Source organism: Thalassophryne amazonica, chromosome 17, assembly GCF_902500255.1.
Source record: "Thalassophryne amazonica chromosome 17, fThaAma1.1, whole genome shotgun sequence".
NCBI lineage: Eukaryota > Metazoa > Chordata > Actinopteri > Batrachoidiformes > Batrachoididae > Thalassophryne > Thalassophryne amazonica.
This window is the reverse complement of record NC_047119.1, coordinates 40,418,052-40,437,180: the sequence shown is the minus strand read 5'-3', so window position 1 is coordinate 40,437,180 and position 19,129 is coordinate 40,418,052. Positions and strand designations below refer to the sequence as shown.

Genomic DNA, 19,129 nt, shown 5'->3' with positions numbered 1-19,129 from the left:
TGGGTGCATGTTGATGGCAGAGATATTGACAGATATTCGCCCTCGTCTAACTCAGGCGAATATCTGTCATTTTGGGTGACTGGTCATGAACGTCGGGCCTCTGAAAATGCATACCGCCCTTCAAAAGCATGTTATTGTATTATTAATGGATTGGGGGGGCACAGACATCACTTTTCATATCACACCATCATCCCCATCAATCCAAGAGCAACATCAAGCCAAGTCAGAGTATAGCCCATAAAGACACACTGCAACACATGAAACCCAGCAAACGCTTACTAAACCAGTCAGGCCAGCTCAGATCTCCACATCTCACCACATCAAACCACACTACAGAACCACTTTGGGCCCTGAAGCACAACAACCAGCCCATCTTCACCCCTCTAAAACAACCATGTACCTATCTGCTGCAACCAATGTGGGCGTGTCCTTGGTCAGGTAAAACATGAGCATTTTCTTGACTTTGATCTCCACTGCTGGGGTCCTTAACACAGAGAGACCTGTTTGCAGGATCATGTCCAGAGAAACACACCACATGGACAGTCTTGTAGCTGATGCTCCCTCAGAGTCTCACTAAATAACCATTCGTTTGACATAAAGTCATTCCAGCGAGACCCAAGAATCCTCCAAAAAGACCTGATACCAAAGACATCCAGTTGTCGCCTTAGGTCACTGGTTAGAGCTCACGTCTGACAACCAGACAGTAAAGCCCTGGTCCCACCAAATAATGAAGGATGAATATTGAGCCATGTAGCATGTTTTGTTTTCTATGAGAGGGTTTATTCAATTATCGTGGGGAGAATGGTGGCTCTGAGAGGCTCTTAGAGGCGTTATCTTCGGATAACGAGGCTCATCTGTGAGCGTGGCGCTAATTTCAAGATGTTCAAAATTAAGCAACAACAGCATGGGGAAGTTTGTGTACGAGTTACTACGATGACTAACAAGAATTTTAGAGGCATTGCATGGTGCATACGACGCTGCTAAAAGCCCATTATCCATGCACCTGGCAGCTATGCAGGACCTGAGAGGCTATTTTTGGAGCGGCTGCCCTCTTGCGCACACAATTCCACCTGCTTTGTGCGCTGCACACTGTATATAGAATAATTATTTTGTAGCGGATTAATCATTTTCTGCCAAACCTTGGATGCTGAAAACACCTCTAATCGCTTCTGGAATCACAGAGGAGTGTTTCATCTGGACACTTTTATCCTCCCTTTTCTGCCCCATGAGGAATGTACTTTGGAACAGCTTAAGGTAATTTTTTTTTTTACTATTTTTAATGTTAGCTTGTTAAAACAGTAGCATGTTCATTCCTAGCTGTAAAAGTATGTCTATTGTTGATTTAATATCTTGTTAATGGATCACGAGATCCGCTGTGTGTGTGCACTGCGCACTGAGGCAGTGACTCGTCACGCTCCAAAAAAGCATTTAGGCAGAACGACAGCTCACAAAAGAGTGATTTTTCAGTCAATAATGGACGAACACAAAGTTAAATTTTGGATGACTGTGTAAAAGTGGCTGTGTGTTTAAAGCCGCGGAAGAAATAACGCCAGTGAAGCCGCGAGAAGCAGCGCAGCGCTGTCCAGCAACATAGAATGAGCGCACGCAAAAGACCGATTTTGAAGACATAACACAAAGTTAAAAGTTGTATCAATTGTAATTTAGTGAAAAGTTATATTTTAGTGAATTACTGAATTTTATTGTTCATTTTATGACTTATTTTAATGATAAAAAACACTAAAATTACATTTTTGCACATTTTTCCAAACTGAATGCTGCAGTATAACCAGCAGGACCCCACTGATGTGTGCAATAAATTTTGTGTCACTACAACATACACACCTGAATTTATTGAATATTTTTTTGGTGTCTTGTTTTTGCACTTTGTAGACGGTCTCTACGCTTCCGTTGCTTTACTATCTGCTTGTTCAGGTCAATATTATTTTTCCAACTCAGATGACGGCTCATATAGATAAAAATAAGGTTGTAGCTCGTTATCTACCTTCCTGAGGTTAGAAACTAGTGTTGTTTGTTTTTCTGCAACATTTCTCTTAACATTATTGAGCTGTTTACCAGAGGGGGAGGTTTCTGTCCTCTCTGAGTTTGACAGGTGGACTGTCCCAGTGAAAAGTCCTCACCTGATACTGTCCCGGAGCGGGACACACCCAGTGGGACTGGGCGCTTGACACCAGAAGCGAGAGCTGCTGGAATCACCTCCTCAGGCTGTAGTGACCCCCGCAAAATAAATAAATAAATAAATAATTTGCGGATAATTCACGATTTGCAGCTGATTCACATTTTGGGGGTTAACAAGGTCATTCAACCTTTCCTCACTGACAAAGGTACGTGAGCTGGTCAACACAACCCAACCCAATGCCCAGTCCAACACTCAGTCCATGCAATAGGCTGCATGTAATATCACACAAACTGCACCTCATCATCACACATTAAGAACACTTTGAAAAATAAAAAGTGTTAAGTTTGAACACATCCCGAGTTTCATGTGTTCAGAAGTGTGTACTTTGGATGATGACTCACTGTACTCACTGGACTGTGGCACCATGGACGTGTACACTTTAGGATCCAAGGTGGTCATGGGCGGCGGCAGCAGTGGGTTGGTGAAGCTGCGTAGAGGGTGGGTGGGTCGGACGCATGCCGTGGGGATGGTACGACTCGTCCCGGACTGAGCCTCTTCAGCGACAGCAGCAGGAGCCCCAGGGACCGGACCGACCACAGGGACTGGACCAACACCAGGAATGTGGTCTCCAGGCTGAGCTGAGGAGCCAGGGAGGAGGGGAGGAGGCTGCTGGGGAGGAGGCTGCTGCTGCTGGAGGAGTGGTGTGGAAGAGGTGTCTGTGGACATCACTGTGAGGGGTGGGAGGAGTAACAGAGAAGAAAAAAGACAAATGATGCCATTAGTGCAAGGTTTGATTTGAAGAAAAGTCAAAGTCAACTTTAAACATGAACATTTTATAACAGCCGTGAACACATCTTCATTGTTTTCAGAGATTTTCCCACTTTCAAATGAACCAAGTAGATGACATGAAAGGAACATAAATGTCAAAATTTCCCCAAAACACCTGTGATCAGCAGTAGTTATACTAACAGCAGTACTGCAGTACCTGGTGTGTATCCTCTGTCCATGGTGAGGCTGGGAAAAGGCATCGGCCTCAAGCTGAACTTGTTATGAGTGAAGCCACAGGAAGGTGACGGTAGAATACCAGGATACTGAGACGAATCCAGAGCCGGCACCGCCACGGCACTGACCACCGCTGAAACAGATAAACATATAGTAAGACGGCACTGACCACCGCCTAAACAACCCTACGTCAGTTTGCTTTCACAGCCAGGAGAAACGCGGGCATGTCTTTGACCTTCTCCAGCCTCTGGTGTCCTCAACACCATGGTACCTGTGTGCTGGATCATGTCCAGCGCATCACACCACATGGACAAAATGTGGTAGTTGATGTTCATTTGACACAAAGTCAATCCAGCAAGACCCAAGGATCCTCCACAGAGACTTGGTACCAAAGACATGCAGGATGCACTAAAGTTTCTTTTGTAATTAATTATTTTTTAAATTATAACCAAGAAATGTTTGGTGTTTATCCAGAGAACTTGACACTTATGAACTGATTTTGGAGACGTGGTCAGAGCATGTTGTTCTGATTGATTACATTTTGTTATTGCAACATTTGATGAAATCTAAATGTGGAACATTTTGGGTCCTGAGTGATCGAGGAGCTCACCGCCTTCTTGAGCTTTTCCTTAAACCGGCAGATCACTGCACCACACTCATCAGTATTGGTGATCAATAGCAGTATTGATCAGACTTGTTGGTCTGTGATTGTTTTACTGCTGTAATCAAACTCTGCTTCTATTTAAAATGAACACAAACCTCCTAAAGCTGCTGATCACAGCCACCAAGTTATCAATAAGTTCTGGTCAATACTGCTATTGATCTGGGTTTAGTGGGCTGAGTCTTTTCTGTTTGGAAAGTTTTTATTGATGTGTGTGTTCCACAAAGAGCTTCATACAAGGTTCAGTCAGAAAAACAAGATGTTATCATGTGGTGAAGTCACTTCCTATGCTGTCATCTGCACATCTTCACACTGACGGGGATCTAGAATTCATCATAGTACAGAAACAGCATTAGTGAAGGTTACAAATGATCTTCTTATGGCTTCGGACAGTGGACTTATCTCTGTGCTTGTTCTGTTGGACCTCAGTGCTGCTTTTGATACTGTTGACCATAAAATTTTATTACAGAGATTAGAGCATATTATAGGTATTAAAGGCATTGCGCTGCGGTGGTTTGAATCATATTTGTCTAATAGATTACAGTTTGTTCATGTAAATGGGGAATCTTCTTCACAGACTAAAGTTAATTATGGAGTTCCACAAGGTTCTGTGCTAGGACCAATTTTATTCACTTTATACATGCTTCCCTTGGGCAGTATTATTAGACGGTATTGCTTAAATTTTCATTGTTACGCAGATGATACCCAGCTTTATCTATCCATGAAGCCAGAGGATACACACCAATTAGCTAAACTGCAGGATTGTCTTACAGACATAACGACATGGATGACCTCTAATTTCCTGCTTTTAAACTCAGATAAAACTGAAGTTATTGTACTTGGCCCCACAAATCTTAGAAGCATGGTGTCTAACCAGATCGTTACTCTGGATGGCATTTCCCTGATCTCTAGTAATACTGTGAGAAATCTTGGAGTTATTTTTGATCAGGATATGTCATTCAAAGCGCATATTAAACAAATATGTAGGACTGCCTTTTTGCATTTACGCAATATTTCTAAAATCAGAAAGGTCTTGTCTCAGAGTGATGCTGAAAAACTAATTCATGCATTTATTTCCTCTAGGCTGGACTATTGTAATTCATTATTATCAGGTTGTCCTAAAAGTTCCCTAAAAAGCCTTCAGTTGGTTCAGAATGCTGCAGCTAGAGTACTGACGGGGACTAGCAGGAGAGAGCATATCTCACCCGTCTTGGCCTCTCTTCATTGGCTTCCTGTTAATTCTAGAACAGAATTTAAAATTCTTCTTCTTACTTATAAGGTTTTGAATAATCAGGTCCCATCTTATCTTAGGGACCTCGTAGTACCATATTACCCCATTAGAGCGCTTCGCTCTCAGACTGCAGGCTTACTTGTGGTTCCTAGGGTTTGTAAGAGTAGAATGGGAGGCAGAGCCTTCAGCTTTCAGGCTCCTCTCCTGTGGAACCAGCTCCCAATTCAGATCAGGGAGACAGATACCCTCTCTACTTTTAAGATTAGGCTTAAAACTTTCCTTTTCGCTAAGGCTTATAGTTAGGGCTGGATCGGGTGACCCTGGACCATCCCTTGGTTATGTTGCTTTAGACGTAGACTGTGGGGGGTTCCCATGATGCACTGTTTCTTTCTTTTTTTGCTCCGTATGCATCACTCTGCATTTAATCATTAGTGATCGATCTCTGCCCCCCTTCTCGGCATGTCTTTTTCCTGGTTCTTTCCCTCAGCCCCAACCAGTCTCAGCAGAAGACTGCCCCTCCCTGAGCCTGGTTCTGCTGGAGGTTTCTTCCTGTTAAAAGGGAGTTTTTCCTTCCCACTGTGGCCAGGTGCTTGCTCATAGGGGGTCGTTTTGACCGTTGGGGTTTTTCATGGTTATTGTATGGCCTTGCCTTGCAATATGGAGCGCCTTGGGGCAACTGTTTGTTGTGATTTGGCGCTATATAAGAAAAAAGTTGATTGATTGATCTAAGGCCCAGTGCTGGTGCTCAGTGGATCAAAGTCTACCACTCCCTTTGGATGGGACTCCAGTCCATTACAGGTTACTTCTCCAGCCAAAACAAGTTCCCACACAGGCACTGGAGATAGGTGTGACCAGGAACCCCGGTCTATCGACAGTCCAAGTCCTGCTCTGCATTTAGATCTGAAGTGAGAGCAAAAATTTCACCATCAACAAATAAAAGGGTTCCATTCTGCTTTAGGAGCCGAATGTGGAACTGCGTGGAGCTTTTTAATTTGTAGGAAGATCTAATATTTAGACTCAAGTCTTCTGACAAACTGTAGCTCAGATACCATGTGGACTGTTTGGAAAAAAGTTTTTCTGGTTCCACTCTCACAGGTACCTGTGACCAGAGAAGCAACAGAGGAACATTTGAAGAGGCTGCTGCTTCTAAGCAGACAAGATAAACTGACCATATGAAATACTGCCACCTTTGTGTGTTAAAAAAAACCAACATGTCATTTATGCGATTTAAAATTACTGTTCCCTCTCTTGTTGAGATTTTATTCTGGAGTTTTCATTTCTGGACTTTTGTGGTTACATACGAGTGTTACTTGGCTGTGAGTCCATAGGAATCATCATTTTTCCTCGTGTTCCCCTCCTGGCAGCTAGGGCGCGCTCCAGAGTGGAAATACTGCTGGACGTTTCATCAGCATCGGCTCCTGCAGCGATAACAAAAGTCACATGATCAAAGCCAAAATAAATGTTTAACATCAACTTGATCATTGTCAGTAAAGTTACAGGAATCATAAATCAGATTTATGACAAACGAAATCTCTCATTTGCAAAATCAGTATCAATATCTGACTTTGATATTAAGATACAGTCATTCATCAATATAAGTTTGACATAAATATTTCTTCTTATTGAGGTTTGGAGACAGCAGAGATTAAACAGGCTGAAGCACAAGCTTACATTTCATTCATTCATTCATTTTCCACCACTTATCCAGGTCCGACTTGTGGTGGCAGCAAAGCAAGCAGCTCTCCCCACACTTCCATATCCCTATGCCTGCAAGACCTGCCTAGGGAGAACACTAGGGGGCATCCTCACCAGGTGCCTGAACCACCTCATCTGGCTCTTTTTCATGCGAAGAAGCAGCAGTGGTTCTACTCCCAAGTCCCTTCCGGATAGCTGAACTTCTCACTCTGTCCAGGACTGTAAGTCCAGAAACCCAAAGGAGGAATCTCATTTCTTCCGCTTGTATCCACAATCTTATACTTTCAGTCATTACCCAAAGCTCATAACCATAGGTGAGGTTAGGAGCGTAAATAGACTGTTAAATTGAGAGTCTTGCCTTCCGGCTGAGTTCCTTCTTCACCACGACAGTCCAGTACAGCGTCCAGCCTACGGCACACCTGTGCAATAATCATGCTGTCTAATCAGCATTTTGATATGACACACCTGTGAGGTGGGATGGATTATATTGACAAAGGAGAAGTGCTCACTAACACAGACTTAGAGACAGATTTGTGAACAGTCGTTGAGAAACATGTCTTTTGTGTAAAAAGAAAATGTTTTAGATCTTTGAGTTCAACTCATGAAAAGTTGTAGCAAAAACAAAAGTGTTGCCTTTATATTTTTGTTCAGTGTATATAGACTCGTTGATCATACTTCTAAGACCCCTCTAATAGCCTTGCAATGGTAAAGATCTGATCCATTGTTCCATGACCAGGATGGAACCTGTGTTGTTGTTCCTCCTGAATGAGTGGTTCTACTAACAGTTTAAGTCTCCTCTCTGGTACCCTGGCATAGACTTTCCCAGGGAAGCTGAGGAGTGTGATTCCTCTGTAATTGGAACACACTCTCTGCCCCCCTTTTTAAAAGATGGGTACCACAACCCCAGTTTGCCAATCCAGAGGTACTGTCCCCGACATCCATGCAACATTGTATAAACGAGTTAGTCAAGACAGCCCAACATGTAGAGATTTCAGGAACTCAGGATGAATCTCGGCCACCCCCAGCGACGTGCTACTGAGGAGTTTTCTGACTACCTTGATGAATTCCACTAGGGTGATGGCACCAGAGCCGCCTGAGTCTTCCATTCCTGCCTCCTTGACGGAGGGCATGTCAGTAGGGTTGAGGAGATCCTCAATGTGTTCTTTCCACCGCATGATGATATCCTCAGTCTAGTTTAGCAGATCTCCTCCCCTGCTGGGCTAAGAACTGCCTCCCTTTCCTTACGCACCTGCCAATTTGCCAGAACTGCTTTGAGGCTGGCCGAACATTATTTTTCATGACCTTTCCAAACTCATCCCATGCCAGAGTTTTTGCCTCAGTCACCATTGAGGCTGCAGTCCTTCTGGCCTGCTAGTACCTCTCTGCAGATTCCGGAGACCTCTGTGCTAACAAAACACGAAAGTCCTCCTTCTTCAGCCTTTCCTTACTGCTGGAGTCCAGCAGCTGGTTCTTGGTTTGCTGCCACAACATGCACCAACAACCTTCTGGCCACAGCTCAAAGCAGTTCCTACCTCAGCAATGGAAGCCTTGAACATGCACCTCTGCTTCCATGTCCCCAACCTCCCTCTTGATCTTGGAGAAATTTCTTGAGATGCAAGCTGAAGGCTGTCTGGACAGGTTTTTCCACCAAATGTTCCCGGAAAACCCTGACCACCCATTTAGGTCTTCCAGGTCAGCTCGGTGGCTTACATGCCATCTAAGCCTACTCATCACCAGGTGGTGATCAGTTGACAGCTCCGCCAGTCTCTTCACTCGAGTGTCCATGACATACTGTCACAGGTCTGATGGCACAAAATCGATTATCAACCTTTCACCTAGGGTGTTCTAATACCATTTGTACTAGTGAACACTTGTGTGCTTAAACAAGGTGTTTGTTATGGACAATTCATGACCAGCACAGGGATCCAACAACACCACTCAGATTTAGATCAGGGGGATCATTCTTCCCAGTCACTGACCTCCAAGTTTCTTCATTGTCACCCACATGAGCACTGAAGTCCCCCAGTAAAACTAAGGTGTCTCCAGCAGGAACCTTTTCCAGGATCACAGTCCGAGTCTCCAAGACGGCTGGATACTCTGAACTGCTGTTTGGTGCATATGCACAAACAACAGTCAGATTCCTCTCTGCAATACAAAGTTGCATAGAGGCAGTCCTCTCATTCACTGGGGAAAACTCCAAGATAACAGCACTCAGCGGGGGACCTGTGAGTATCCCCACATCCTCCTGGTGCCTCTCACCTGGACAACTCTGGAGGGGTTTGTGTGCTCCAGTGATCCTGGGAGCTGTGTTGTCTGGAGCATTAACTCTTGGTAGAGCCATCCTTGACAAAGTGGTTCCAGGTGAGGAGACAGACAAAGGGAGATTTTTATGACTCTTTATGATTGACAGTTAGGGGTGAAGTCACCTAGCCCGGATTAGGGATACCGGGACCTCCTCCCGGGACCAGGCTTGGGGGGGTTGGGTTTAACTTGTACACAAGAAGCCTGTTGGCCGGGTCTACCACCGAGGGATTCATTGGACTCAACCTGAAGAAACAACACGGTGTTATCTCCATGTGGGCTCACCACCTGCAGGGGGCCTGTAGAGGGTTTAGTGCGCTGCTTTTCTGGCAGTGGACAGGGGAAAATGCCCACACGGTTTGACACTCAGTTATGGAACGTAATTCTTGGAACGAGGAAAGTGCTACCATTTCAATGAAATTTAATAAAGTTAGTCAATAAAATCAGTAAACAAGAGTAAAGTCAATAATTTAATAATTATGGGAAAAAAAAAAAACTTTAAAGCTATACACATAAATCAGGTTAGTGCTGAAAGATGAAGTAACGGTATTTTTGAAAATATTTATTTTATGATATACAGTGAGGAAAATAAGTATTTGAACACCCTGCGATTTTGCAAGTTCTCCCCCTTAGAAATCATGGAGGGGTCTGAAATTTTCATCTTAGGTGCATGTCCACTATGAGAGACATAATCTAAAAAAAAAAAATCAATGTTAATATTTGGTACAGTAGCCTTTGTTTGCAATTACAGAGGTCAAACGTTTCCTGTAGTTTTTCACCAGGTTTTCACACACTGCAGCAGGGATTTTGGTCCACTCATCCATACAGATCTTCTCCAAATCTTTCAGGTTTGGATTTTCAGTTCCCTCCAAAGATTTTCTATTGAGTTCAGGTCTAGAGACTGGCCAGGCCCCTCCAAGACCTTGAAATGCTTCTTACAGAGCCCCTCCTTAGTTGCCCTGGCTGTGTTTGGGGTCATTGTCATGCTGGAAGACCCAGCCATGACCCATCTTCAATGCTCTTACTGAGGGAAGGAGGTTGTTTGCCAAAATCTCACAATACATGACCCCATCCATCCTCCCTTCAATACGGTGCAGTCGTCCTGTCCCCTTTGCAGAAGAGCACCCCCAGAGTATGATGTTTCCACCCCCATGCTTCAAGGTTGGGATGGTTTTCTTGGGGTTGTTCTCATCCTCTAAACATGGTAAGTGGAGTTGATTCCAAAAAGCTCTATTCTGGTCTCATCTGACCACATGACCTTCTCCCATGCCCCCTCTGGATCATCCAGATGGTCACTGGTGAACTTCAGATGGGCCTGGACATGTGCTGGCTTGAGCAGGGGGACCTTGCTGCCCTGCAGGATTTTAAACCATGACAGCATCATGTGTTACTAATGTAATCTTTGTGACTGTGGTCCCAGCTCTCTTCAGGTCATTGACCAGGTCCTCCTGTGTAGTTCTGAGCTTTCTCAGAATTATCCTTACCCCACATAGTGAGATCTTGCATGGAATCCCAGACCGAGGGAGACTGACAGTCATCTTGTGTTTCTTCCACTTTCTAATAAATAATCATAACAGTTGTTGTCTTCTACAAAGCTGCTTGTCTGTTGTCCTGTAGTCCATCCCAGCCTTGTGCAGGTCTACAGTTTTGTCCCTGGTGTCCTAAGACAGCTCTTTGGTCTTGGCTATGGTGGACAGGTTGGAGTGTGATTGATTGAGTGTGTGAACAGGTGTCTTTTATACAGGTGACACGTTCAAACAGGTGCAGTTAATACAGGTAGGTTTCTTGAAGAAAAATTAACAGGTCTGTGTGAGCCAGAATTCTTGCTGGTTGGTAGGTGTTCAAATACTTATTTGCAGCAGTAACATACAAATAAATTATTAAAAAAATCATACATTGTGATTTCCGGATTTTTTTTTTTAGATTATGTCTCTCACAGTGGACATGCACCTAAGATGAAAATTTCAGACCTCTCCATGATTTCCAAGTGGGAGAACTTGCAAAATCGCAGGGTGTTCAAATACTTATTTTCTCCACTCTTATGTATGAACATGTCTGTTAAAAATTGCACTCACAGTAAAATAGAAGAAAACCAAACTTATTTTATTAATGTTATCAGGAATTTAAAGTGAGTCGTACCTGAGTGGCTACTCTTGCTGCCCATCTGGCTCTCTGATTGGCTGTGGGCCACCTGCGGGAGGTCCTGGCAGGATTGGATCGGCGACTCATGTCCAGATGGAGCCACGCTTGGAGCTTTCTCCATATTCTTCATCTCCATCTCCTCATGGTGGATCCAGAGGTCAGGAGGTCGGAGGTCCTTCTGGCTACCCTTCCTCTTACTGGCACTGTGGCTCGCTCTCTTCCTGCACCGCGATCCAGAGACACAGGTGAGAACGCCAGCAGGAAGATAAACCTGAACCGCCAAAACACCCCCTCCCTGAAGCAAACATCCTTGTAACTGTCACTGTGGGAACCCCACGTGTGCCTTAACTGAAAAATAAATCTGTTCAAAAACTGCCACAAAAATCAGTCATAATAATAATTAGTGTGTGTTGTCATTTCGGCTGCTCCCTTCTCTGGACGGGCTCGCCACAGTGGATACAGCCAGATCCGCATTGATAATTGGCACAAGTTTTACGCCGGATGCCCTTCCTGACGCAACTCCAGTTTCACCTGGAGAAACACACACACACAGCCACTGGTGTTCCGAAGAGGTCTCGCATCCAAGTACTAACCAGATGCTGCACTGCTTAGCGTCTGAGATCTGACGGGATCAGGCTGACAAAGAGTCAATGAACACACAAGGGTAACACTGTAAACCAATTCAACAACCCCTGTAAAAATCTGGATAAGAAGAATAACAGAGAAATGCAATTTGGATCAGAAACAAAACTTTATGTTCGGACAGAATAAAATAATCCTGATGCGAACGCTTGGAGAACTAAAGATTCACGAATCAGTAAACGTGCAGAACACTGAGACGTCTGTATTAAAATATGTCGGTTGTCTAATCCTCCCCTGTGTGTAGAAAATACAGCATTTCTCTGGAATTTCAGACACACACATTTTTGCTACTTTTCACGCCTGTGTAATGCCTGGTTACCATAAAAACCGAGAATGAGTGACATAGCTTACTTTCTTTGCTGGGCAGAGGAGCGGCGGGTGCAGATGAGTGCCACGATGACAACCACGACCACAGTAACAGCTCCCACCGACACCACGATGACCACCAGCAGGTTGCTGTTCTTCTGAGGTGTTGCGCTGCCGTGAGGCGGACGCATCTGACCAATGGGAGACTCTGAAACACACAACAGACACACACTCAGGCATGATGGCGAATGAAGGCTGGTTTTAAAGATGGTTTCCTTCAGGTCATTGTCAGAAATATTTTCATTCATGAGTGAAGAACAAAGTGACTGAACTCATGAAGCTGAAATCATTGTGTTGAAGAGATTCTGACAAAAACTTTTGGGTCATTTTGAAGTCCAGTTTTCGTTAGTTTCCAGAATTCAATGCGTTTCTCAGTAAAATGGGATTTTGGCGTGGATTATATCGGCTTGATTTGATTGGATGATTTTGAAGTGGGTGTGTCTGAAAAGCTCAATGCTAGCTGTTTAGTACAATAATTAATTCATCAATGAATGAATCAACAGTCAGGGTTTAATCATGTTTTAGCCATTTTAAAATCTTATACACATGGAAAGATGAAATACTTTAAACTCATTTTAAACCTACTTTAATGAGGTTTTAATCCATTTTTCAGTTGGTTTTGAAAAGTTCTAAGGTGACAGTAAAGTCTATTAAACTGAATTAAACTGGCTGTAATCAACATAAAACTGGTCTTGACTGTTGGGGGGGGGGGGGGGTGATTTTAGACAGATGTTTGGTATCTATCTGTAATTTAAGATGTGGACAAATTAATTTGCTGACGTTTCAGAGACAAACTGACTGAATTCACAAAAGAAACATGGAAACGCAAAACAAATACATGTTTAATTTTCCTATTTTTAAACTTTTTTCAATTTATTTTCATTTATATAGCGCCAAATCACAAGCGAGTTGCCTCAGGGCGCAAGCAGCAGTGGTAAGGAAAAACTCCCTCTGAGAAAGAAACCTCAAGCAGACCAGATCCTCTGCTTGGGCCATGCTACAGACATAAATTACAGAATCATAAATGACATCAATTCACATTACAGTAAACAATGTTATATTTTTTGACTACATAAATGAAAATATACTGGTTAATACTGACAAATATTACTTATTTAAAAGTGTAAATATGGAGCCCAAAAGTGTCCTTTTGTCTTTCTTTTTAAATTTACCAATCTTTTTTTTTTTCTAGGAAAGAAATAATGCTATTGTTTGGGCTGTGAAGGACACAGCTGCTGTATTCTTTGTGTTTGGGAGAAAGAAGGCTGCAAACGTCGGCCACTTTCCAAGCAGCCTTTGAAACTGGACAGCCCAGTCACACCACTTGTCATGTAAACGATTTTGCTGCTGAATGAGGACACACAGCGCACACACGCGCATGTGTGTGTGTGTGTGTGTGTGTGTGTGTGTGTGTGTGTGTGTGTGTGTGTGTGTGTGTGTGTGTGTGTGTGTGTGTGTGAGAGAGAGAGATGATGTTTGAAAGTTTGGGTTTCCAGTTCAGGTGTTTGATTGTTTGTATTCTGCGTTGGTAAGCGAAGGCATCACATGGATAGATAAAGAATAATGTGTGCTCGTGTACGTGCACATGCATGTGTGCGTCTTTGTGATGATGTTTCATAGTTTGGATTTCCAGTTCAGGGGTTTGATTGTTTGTACCCTGTGTTGGTAAGTAAAGGCATCACAAGGATAGATAAAGAATAGTGTGTGTGTGTGTGCGCGCGCACGCGTGTGTGTGCATGTGTGTCTGAGAGAGAGTGAGAGAGAAGGCACAGAGAGGAATCGATGACATGCTCTGTCAATCATTAACTTGACCTTGGACCAAAGAGAGGGAGGGAGAGGATGCCAGAAAAAGAGGTAAAGACGGGAAAGAGGGAATACAGAAGAAGGATGGGAGACAGTTGGAGGAACAATTGGAGACAGAGAGAGAGAGAGAGAGAGAGAGAGAAGGCAAAAAAAAACAAACAGTTTTAGAAAATGTTGACCTGTAGTTTTGTCAATTTTTCTCGCTCTCCTCCTATTCTCTTCTTTCATTTTCTTTTACCATCTCTGTCTTTCTCCTTTCCTTTTCTCCCCCGCTTTCTGTCTGTCCTCCCCTCTTTCCTGTCTCTCTTCTTCCACTCTCCCTGTCCTCCCAATCCTTCTTTCTCTCTCTCCTTCTTTCTCTCTCTCTCTTTCTCTCCTTTCATTCACTCCCACTCTCTCTCCCCCTTTCTATCTCCCACTCCCTCGCTTTCTTTCTCTCTCCTTCCATTACCTCTCGCTCTCCCCCTCTTTCTTTCTGTCTCTCACTTTCTCCCCTCCATCCGTCTCCCTCAATGAAGAACTCGATCCATCACCGCCCACAGTCACAGCACAAAACACAATCGCTTTCTTTCTTTTCTTATGAAGTTCGATTTCATCATTGTTCTCCCTTTTCACATTTCTCTCTTTCTCCCATCAGTTCTTCATGTTTTCAGTCCAAACTACATCTTACATTTACGTCCATATTGTCCAAACTACACATTCATTCCAGAAAAAGAACGTTGATCCGTGTTGTGCTTTTGACATTGAAAACAGGAAGTCGTGGATCCTTGGCACTGGATATTGGCATTTTGTTTTAAATGGGGTTTTTTATAATTTAAAACCTCTTCCAAATGTTTTGAACAGACACTGAAATGAATCCATTTTTATTTATTTAAAATGATGTTTTTTAAACCATTCAGGGTTTTCATGTATCCCATAATCCCGTGCAAGAGAGTCGCTGCAGTCAGAACAACATAGAGAATCTACACGATGACAGTTGTAAATGAATATTATACTACGAAAATGTAATTTTTTTTTAATAAGAGACTGCTGCATGATACCCTGAAAACTTGCTAAAACAATTATAACAAATAATCCGTGTCTGTTACGTTTAATCTGCGTGGACTTTAATAAGCGCAAACCGAATTTCAGACATATTATATATATTAGTCTGGAACAAAGAGGACAAACAGTGTTGTAAAGAACAATAATCAAGACGTTAAAGAGCAATCTTCACTTTCCCCCAGAACGACATGATCAGGAAGCGATTGTAGCTCACAGCAGCTCCCACTGAAAATAGCGGAGAGACAGCCTGTGATTCTCATATCTTTACATAAAACAAACGCAATAACAACGTCTAGAAACCCAGAGAATATATTCATGAGAGTTTTAGGCACAATATAAAAATAGTTTTATGTTGCGATGTTAATGGTGTTGTCCGTGTGCAGCGGTTAAAATACAGCGTGATCAGAGCGTCTCAGTGCAGTTCTGAATGTTACTGAGATCTCGCAGCGTGGCGACCTCTCCGAGATTTTGCGGGATTTGAAACCTGAAAAGCCTCAATTCAGACCATGTGGGCGGGGCTACCTGGAGGTGACAAGCTAAAACAGTCATGAACGTCATTAAATATTCCTGGCAAATTTTACTATTGCAGGGTAAATATGAGCGTTTATAAAATAGCTGTCTGATTCTGTAGAAAACTGCAAACATATTTTAAATATTTTCGCATCAAACAAAACCTTTTTTTAAGCTTTTTTTAAGCTCCTTAGCTAGCTACCTCAGACTTTGGAAGCTCTTAAAAACATTTGCATCTGTTCGAATATTAAAATTTTTTAAATAAATTACACGAAACTTGAACTACACTGGTTTTTTGTACTTTTACTCTCAAAGCGATATTATTGATTAGATTTTCTTTACTGTTTGACGACATTCTTTCAGTATCTGAGGTCCTAAAATTTAATTGTCAGTACTGAGGTTCTTTTGTGAAACATCCTTCAGGTTGTTATTGCTGCTTTCACATTAGGGGTTTGTAATGTCTGTCAAAGTGGTGCTGCAGCTAATGTGATGTCATTATGGAGTTAAACACACAAATATTTCATCTGTAAATTTAACCAGTTGAATATAACAATTTGCGTACAGCCCTGATGCTCGGTTATGATGTCAAGTTACATGCTAACTAGCTACATTAGCACAGATATCTATGACGAGACGAGGACATGTAATAAAGGAAGCACAGATCTGTATATTGCAGTACTGATATTTCTTTTCATCTATGTGTTTGTGGACACGTTTGGACTTTAGCAAAGCAGGAAATAAAAACATTAACACTTATGGCTGTGTTATATTAGCAAGCTAACTGTGTTTCCTTGTTTGTCAACCTGCACCACCTACAGGAAAGCAGTGTAACTGCATGTAGCTCTCGTGCAGCTCGAACCTTCTTGTTTGTGTGACGTCTTTCTTGTGTTTATTATGTTGCGGAACTACATGCTGCTGATGTGCCTTTGAGGACTCAGTGCTGCTAAGAAACTGTCTTTGAGCCTGGACTGGCTGGTCTGAGCTTCATCTTGTCTGCAGGGTGTTTTCAAGAACATGGAGGTCGATGCTGCGTTAGTGGTAAAATACGATGAGGCATCACCCTCGCCCTGCCGTCGTAAAATCTGAGGATGCAGGAGGTCACAACGAAGGGATTTATGCTTGCCTCCAGCAGCAACAAGCCAACAACTGTTAGACAGGAAGGTGTCAGACCCGAACGAGACTGTGAATCACTGCCGATACATGCCCTGACCTTTGACCTCTCTGTAGGAAACATGCAGTTTTAGCAGCAAAAGTAGAAGAAGAGAATTAATGTAAGTGTCATCATTAGTAGGAGGAATTACTGCTATTATCTAACAGAAGGGGGTGGAGCTTATCTGATCGTGTGTGTGTGTGTGTGTGTGTGTGTGTGTGTGTGTGTGTGTGTGCATTACCGTTGATGTTGCTCCTGTCAATCAGGTTGGTGTCAGACGGCCAGTAGGCGTGGTCTCCTCCTCGACCTGGAAGACACAAACTGAAAGTTAGATAAAAAAAAACAAAAACAAAACAAGACGCTGTTAAATGAATTGATGATTGACAGCTGGGTTATTAACCTCTGACGTTGTGTCTGATTGGCTAATATTTTCAGGAACAAGCTGAGTGACCACTCATCAGATGTTTCCCCAAGGATGCCTGAATAAATGTTGGATGATTATTTTAAAAGTGGACGATAAATGTACTGAACCTCCGGGGTTTTAGGTTTTAGTTTTATGGCTTCAAATGAAAATAAACAAATAAATAAATCAGGCTGTTTTATACCATGATTTAAAATTGGATTATTTTCTAAAATAAATCTCTATAACAGGATCTAAATGAAGCAAAAACATCAAACTTTAAATAATGTATATTGTATAATTCTTCACCTCCTTTGATAATATAAATTATCAGCCAGTTGGATGGACAAAGAAGAAAGTTAGGCTCCCACCTAGTGGTCAAATATGAATATGACTCGTTTGTATTCTGTGACCGCACCCACTGTGACATCACTGCTGCTCCTCTCCTTAAAACACATAAAAAAAAAAAAAAAATTTTTTTTGGTTTTAAAGCTAGATGTGAGCCTGATGATGGATAAAGTGGACGTCTGCTTCCTGTCGGGCTCAAACGCACCGTGATGGTCTTTGCACTCCAGTGAGTGCTGATCTTGTTCTGAATGATGGACACAAACAACAGTCTGCTTTCAGAGCGCCACTGAGTGGATTGCAGCCTGAACATCAATCTTCCCTTCTCTGCGCACGCTTGGCTGCACATAAATCACACACTGACAACCACAACCATTTAACAGCCGAGGCTCTGCGGTTCACCGTCCCGCCGCCGCAATCCATCCTGCTGCATTAACAACTCCCAGAATGCACCTGGAGGCTCTGGATTCAGTGCACAAGGTGCACAAAGCTGTTGCTAACTTCCTATTTCTTCAGACTTTGCTTCAAAATAAAAGTATGATAAAAGAAGCAGGATGTCTTCAGCACGACCGGAAAATACTAAAGTTTAACATAGAGTGAACAGTCCACCAATCACGTTCCTGTATCTAAACCATGTGGTGTAACACAGTGAAGCAGATGAGGATCCGTTCCGGGTTAGGAGGCAGGTCCGATGACCCTATGAGATCAGCTGAGGAAGAAAACTGAACGTTTACTAATGAGCAACAGGACTTCTGGTTGTGGTCTTTACTAGTTTTACCCTCAGCCACGATGTGTTCAGGTCAAACCTGTGTTCCCTCGCCACAGTACAGAGGGTCTTTGGTTCTCCAAACTGGAACTTAGAGTTTTTCATTGGCCAAGATTCCAGCTGTAGTTTGTGTTGCACTTTCATTTTCTGGTCCTTTTGCTGAACCAGAGCCCAGGGTTGGGGCTATTACACTACTCTGCAAGAAAGGGGTGTCTAAAAACAAGATAAAAACACCAAATCTGTGGGAAATTATCTTACTGCATGGACAAATAATTTCACTTGACAAGATGTCTTGAATTAAGACTGTTAAATCTAGAAATAATCATGTTGAACACTACATACATAAGAACACTACTAACATAAGAAATTAACCCTTAAAGCAAGATAAATTATCAAAGACTTCTAAATTTAATGTTTTGTTTTGTTTTTATCTTGGTACACTGCAAATTATTGGTTCTTACCCAAACAAGTTTATATTTACAAGTGCTAGATACTTTCTTATTTAACAGTTTTTCTCAATTGCTAAGACACATTTCTTGAAAGCTGCTCTCTTTTTCTCTGAACTGTGAACACAAAACCCAGTTTTCAGGCGACATTCAGAAAACTCCAGACTCTTCTTGCAAAACCAAACTTTCACCTCAAAACAGTTCAATCTGTGCTCAAAACTGAACTATGTTGTCAAATCGTGCCCCGAGTCAATCAAATTTAAAAACACTACTGAGCAGTATCTAAGCACTACATAGAAACATTGAAACTACAACGCTCAGGACATGAAGCTGTAGAAATAAATGTTTACATATTGTTCACTGTAGGCATGTTGCAAAACAAAAAACCTGTGCATTTAGCACTTGTACATAGTAAAAAAGTACAAATAACAGAAATCCTGTGTATTTAGCACTTGTATACAGTAAGCCTATGTAAAAATATAGTATAA

The 19,129-nt window shown here is 42.5% G+C and overlaps 1 protein-coding gene across 1 annotated transcript in view; it reads right to left on the bottom strand.

Moving 5' to 3' along the window:
• Positions 1-19,129, bottom strand: part of dcc (DCC netrin 1 receptor) — a 217,789-nt gene that overhangs the window by 16,106 nt on the left and 182,554 nt on the right. The window contains exons 21-26 of the mRNA XM_034191788.1: positions 16,926-16,991; positions 12,163-12,325; positions 11,167-11,390; positions 6,333-6,449; positions 3,123-3,272; positions 2,548-2,865 (exon numbers count right to left, since the gene is read on the bottom strand). Coding sequence (XP_034047679.1) covers positions 2,548-2,865; positions 3,123-3,272; positions 6,333-6,449; positions 11,167-11,390; positions 12,163-12,325; positions 16,926-16,991 — 1,038 coding nt within the window. The remainder of the gene's footprint in view (positions 1-2,547; positions 2,866-3,122; positions 3,273-6,332; positions 6,450-11,166; positions 11,391-12,162; positions 12,326-16,925; positions 16,992-19,129) is intronic.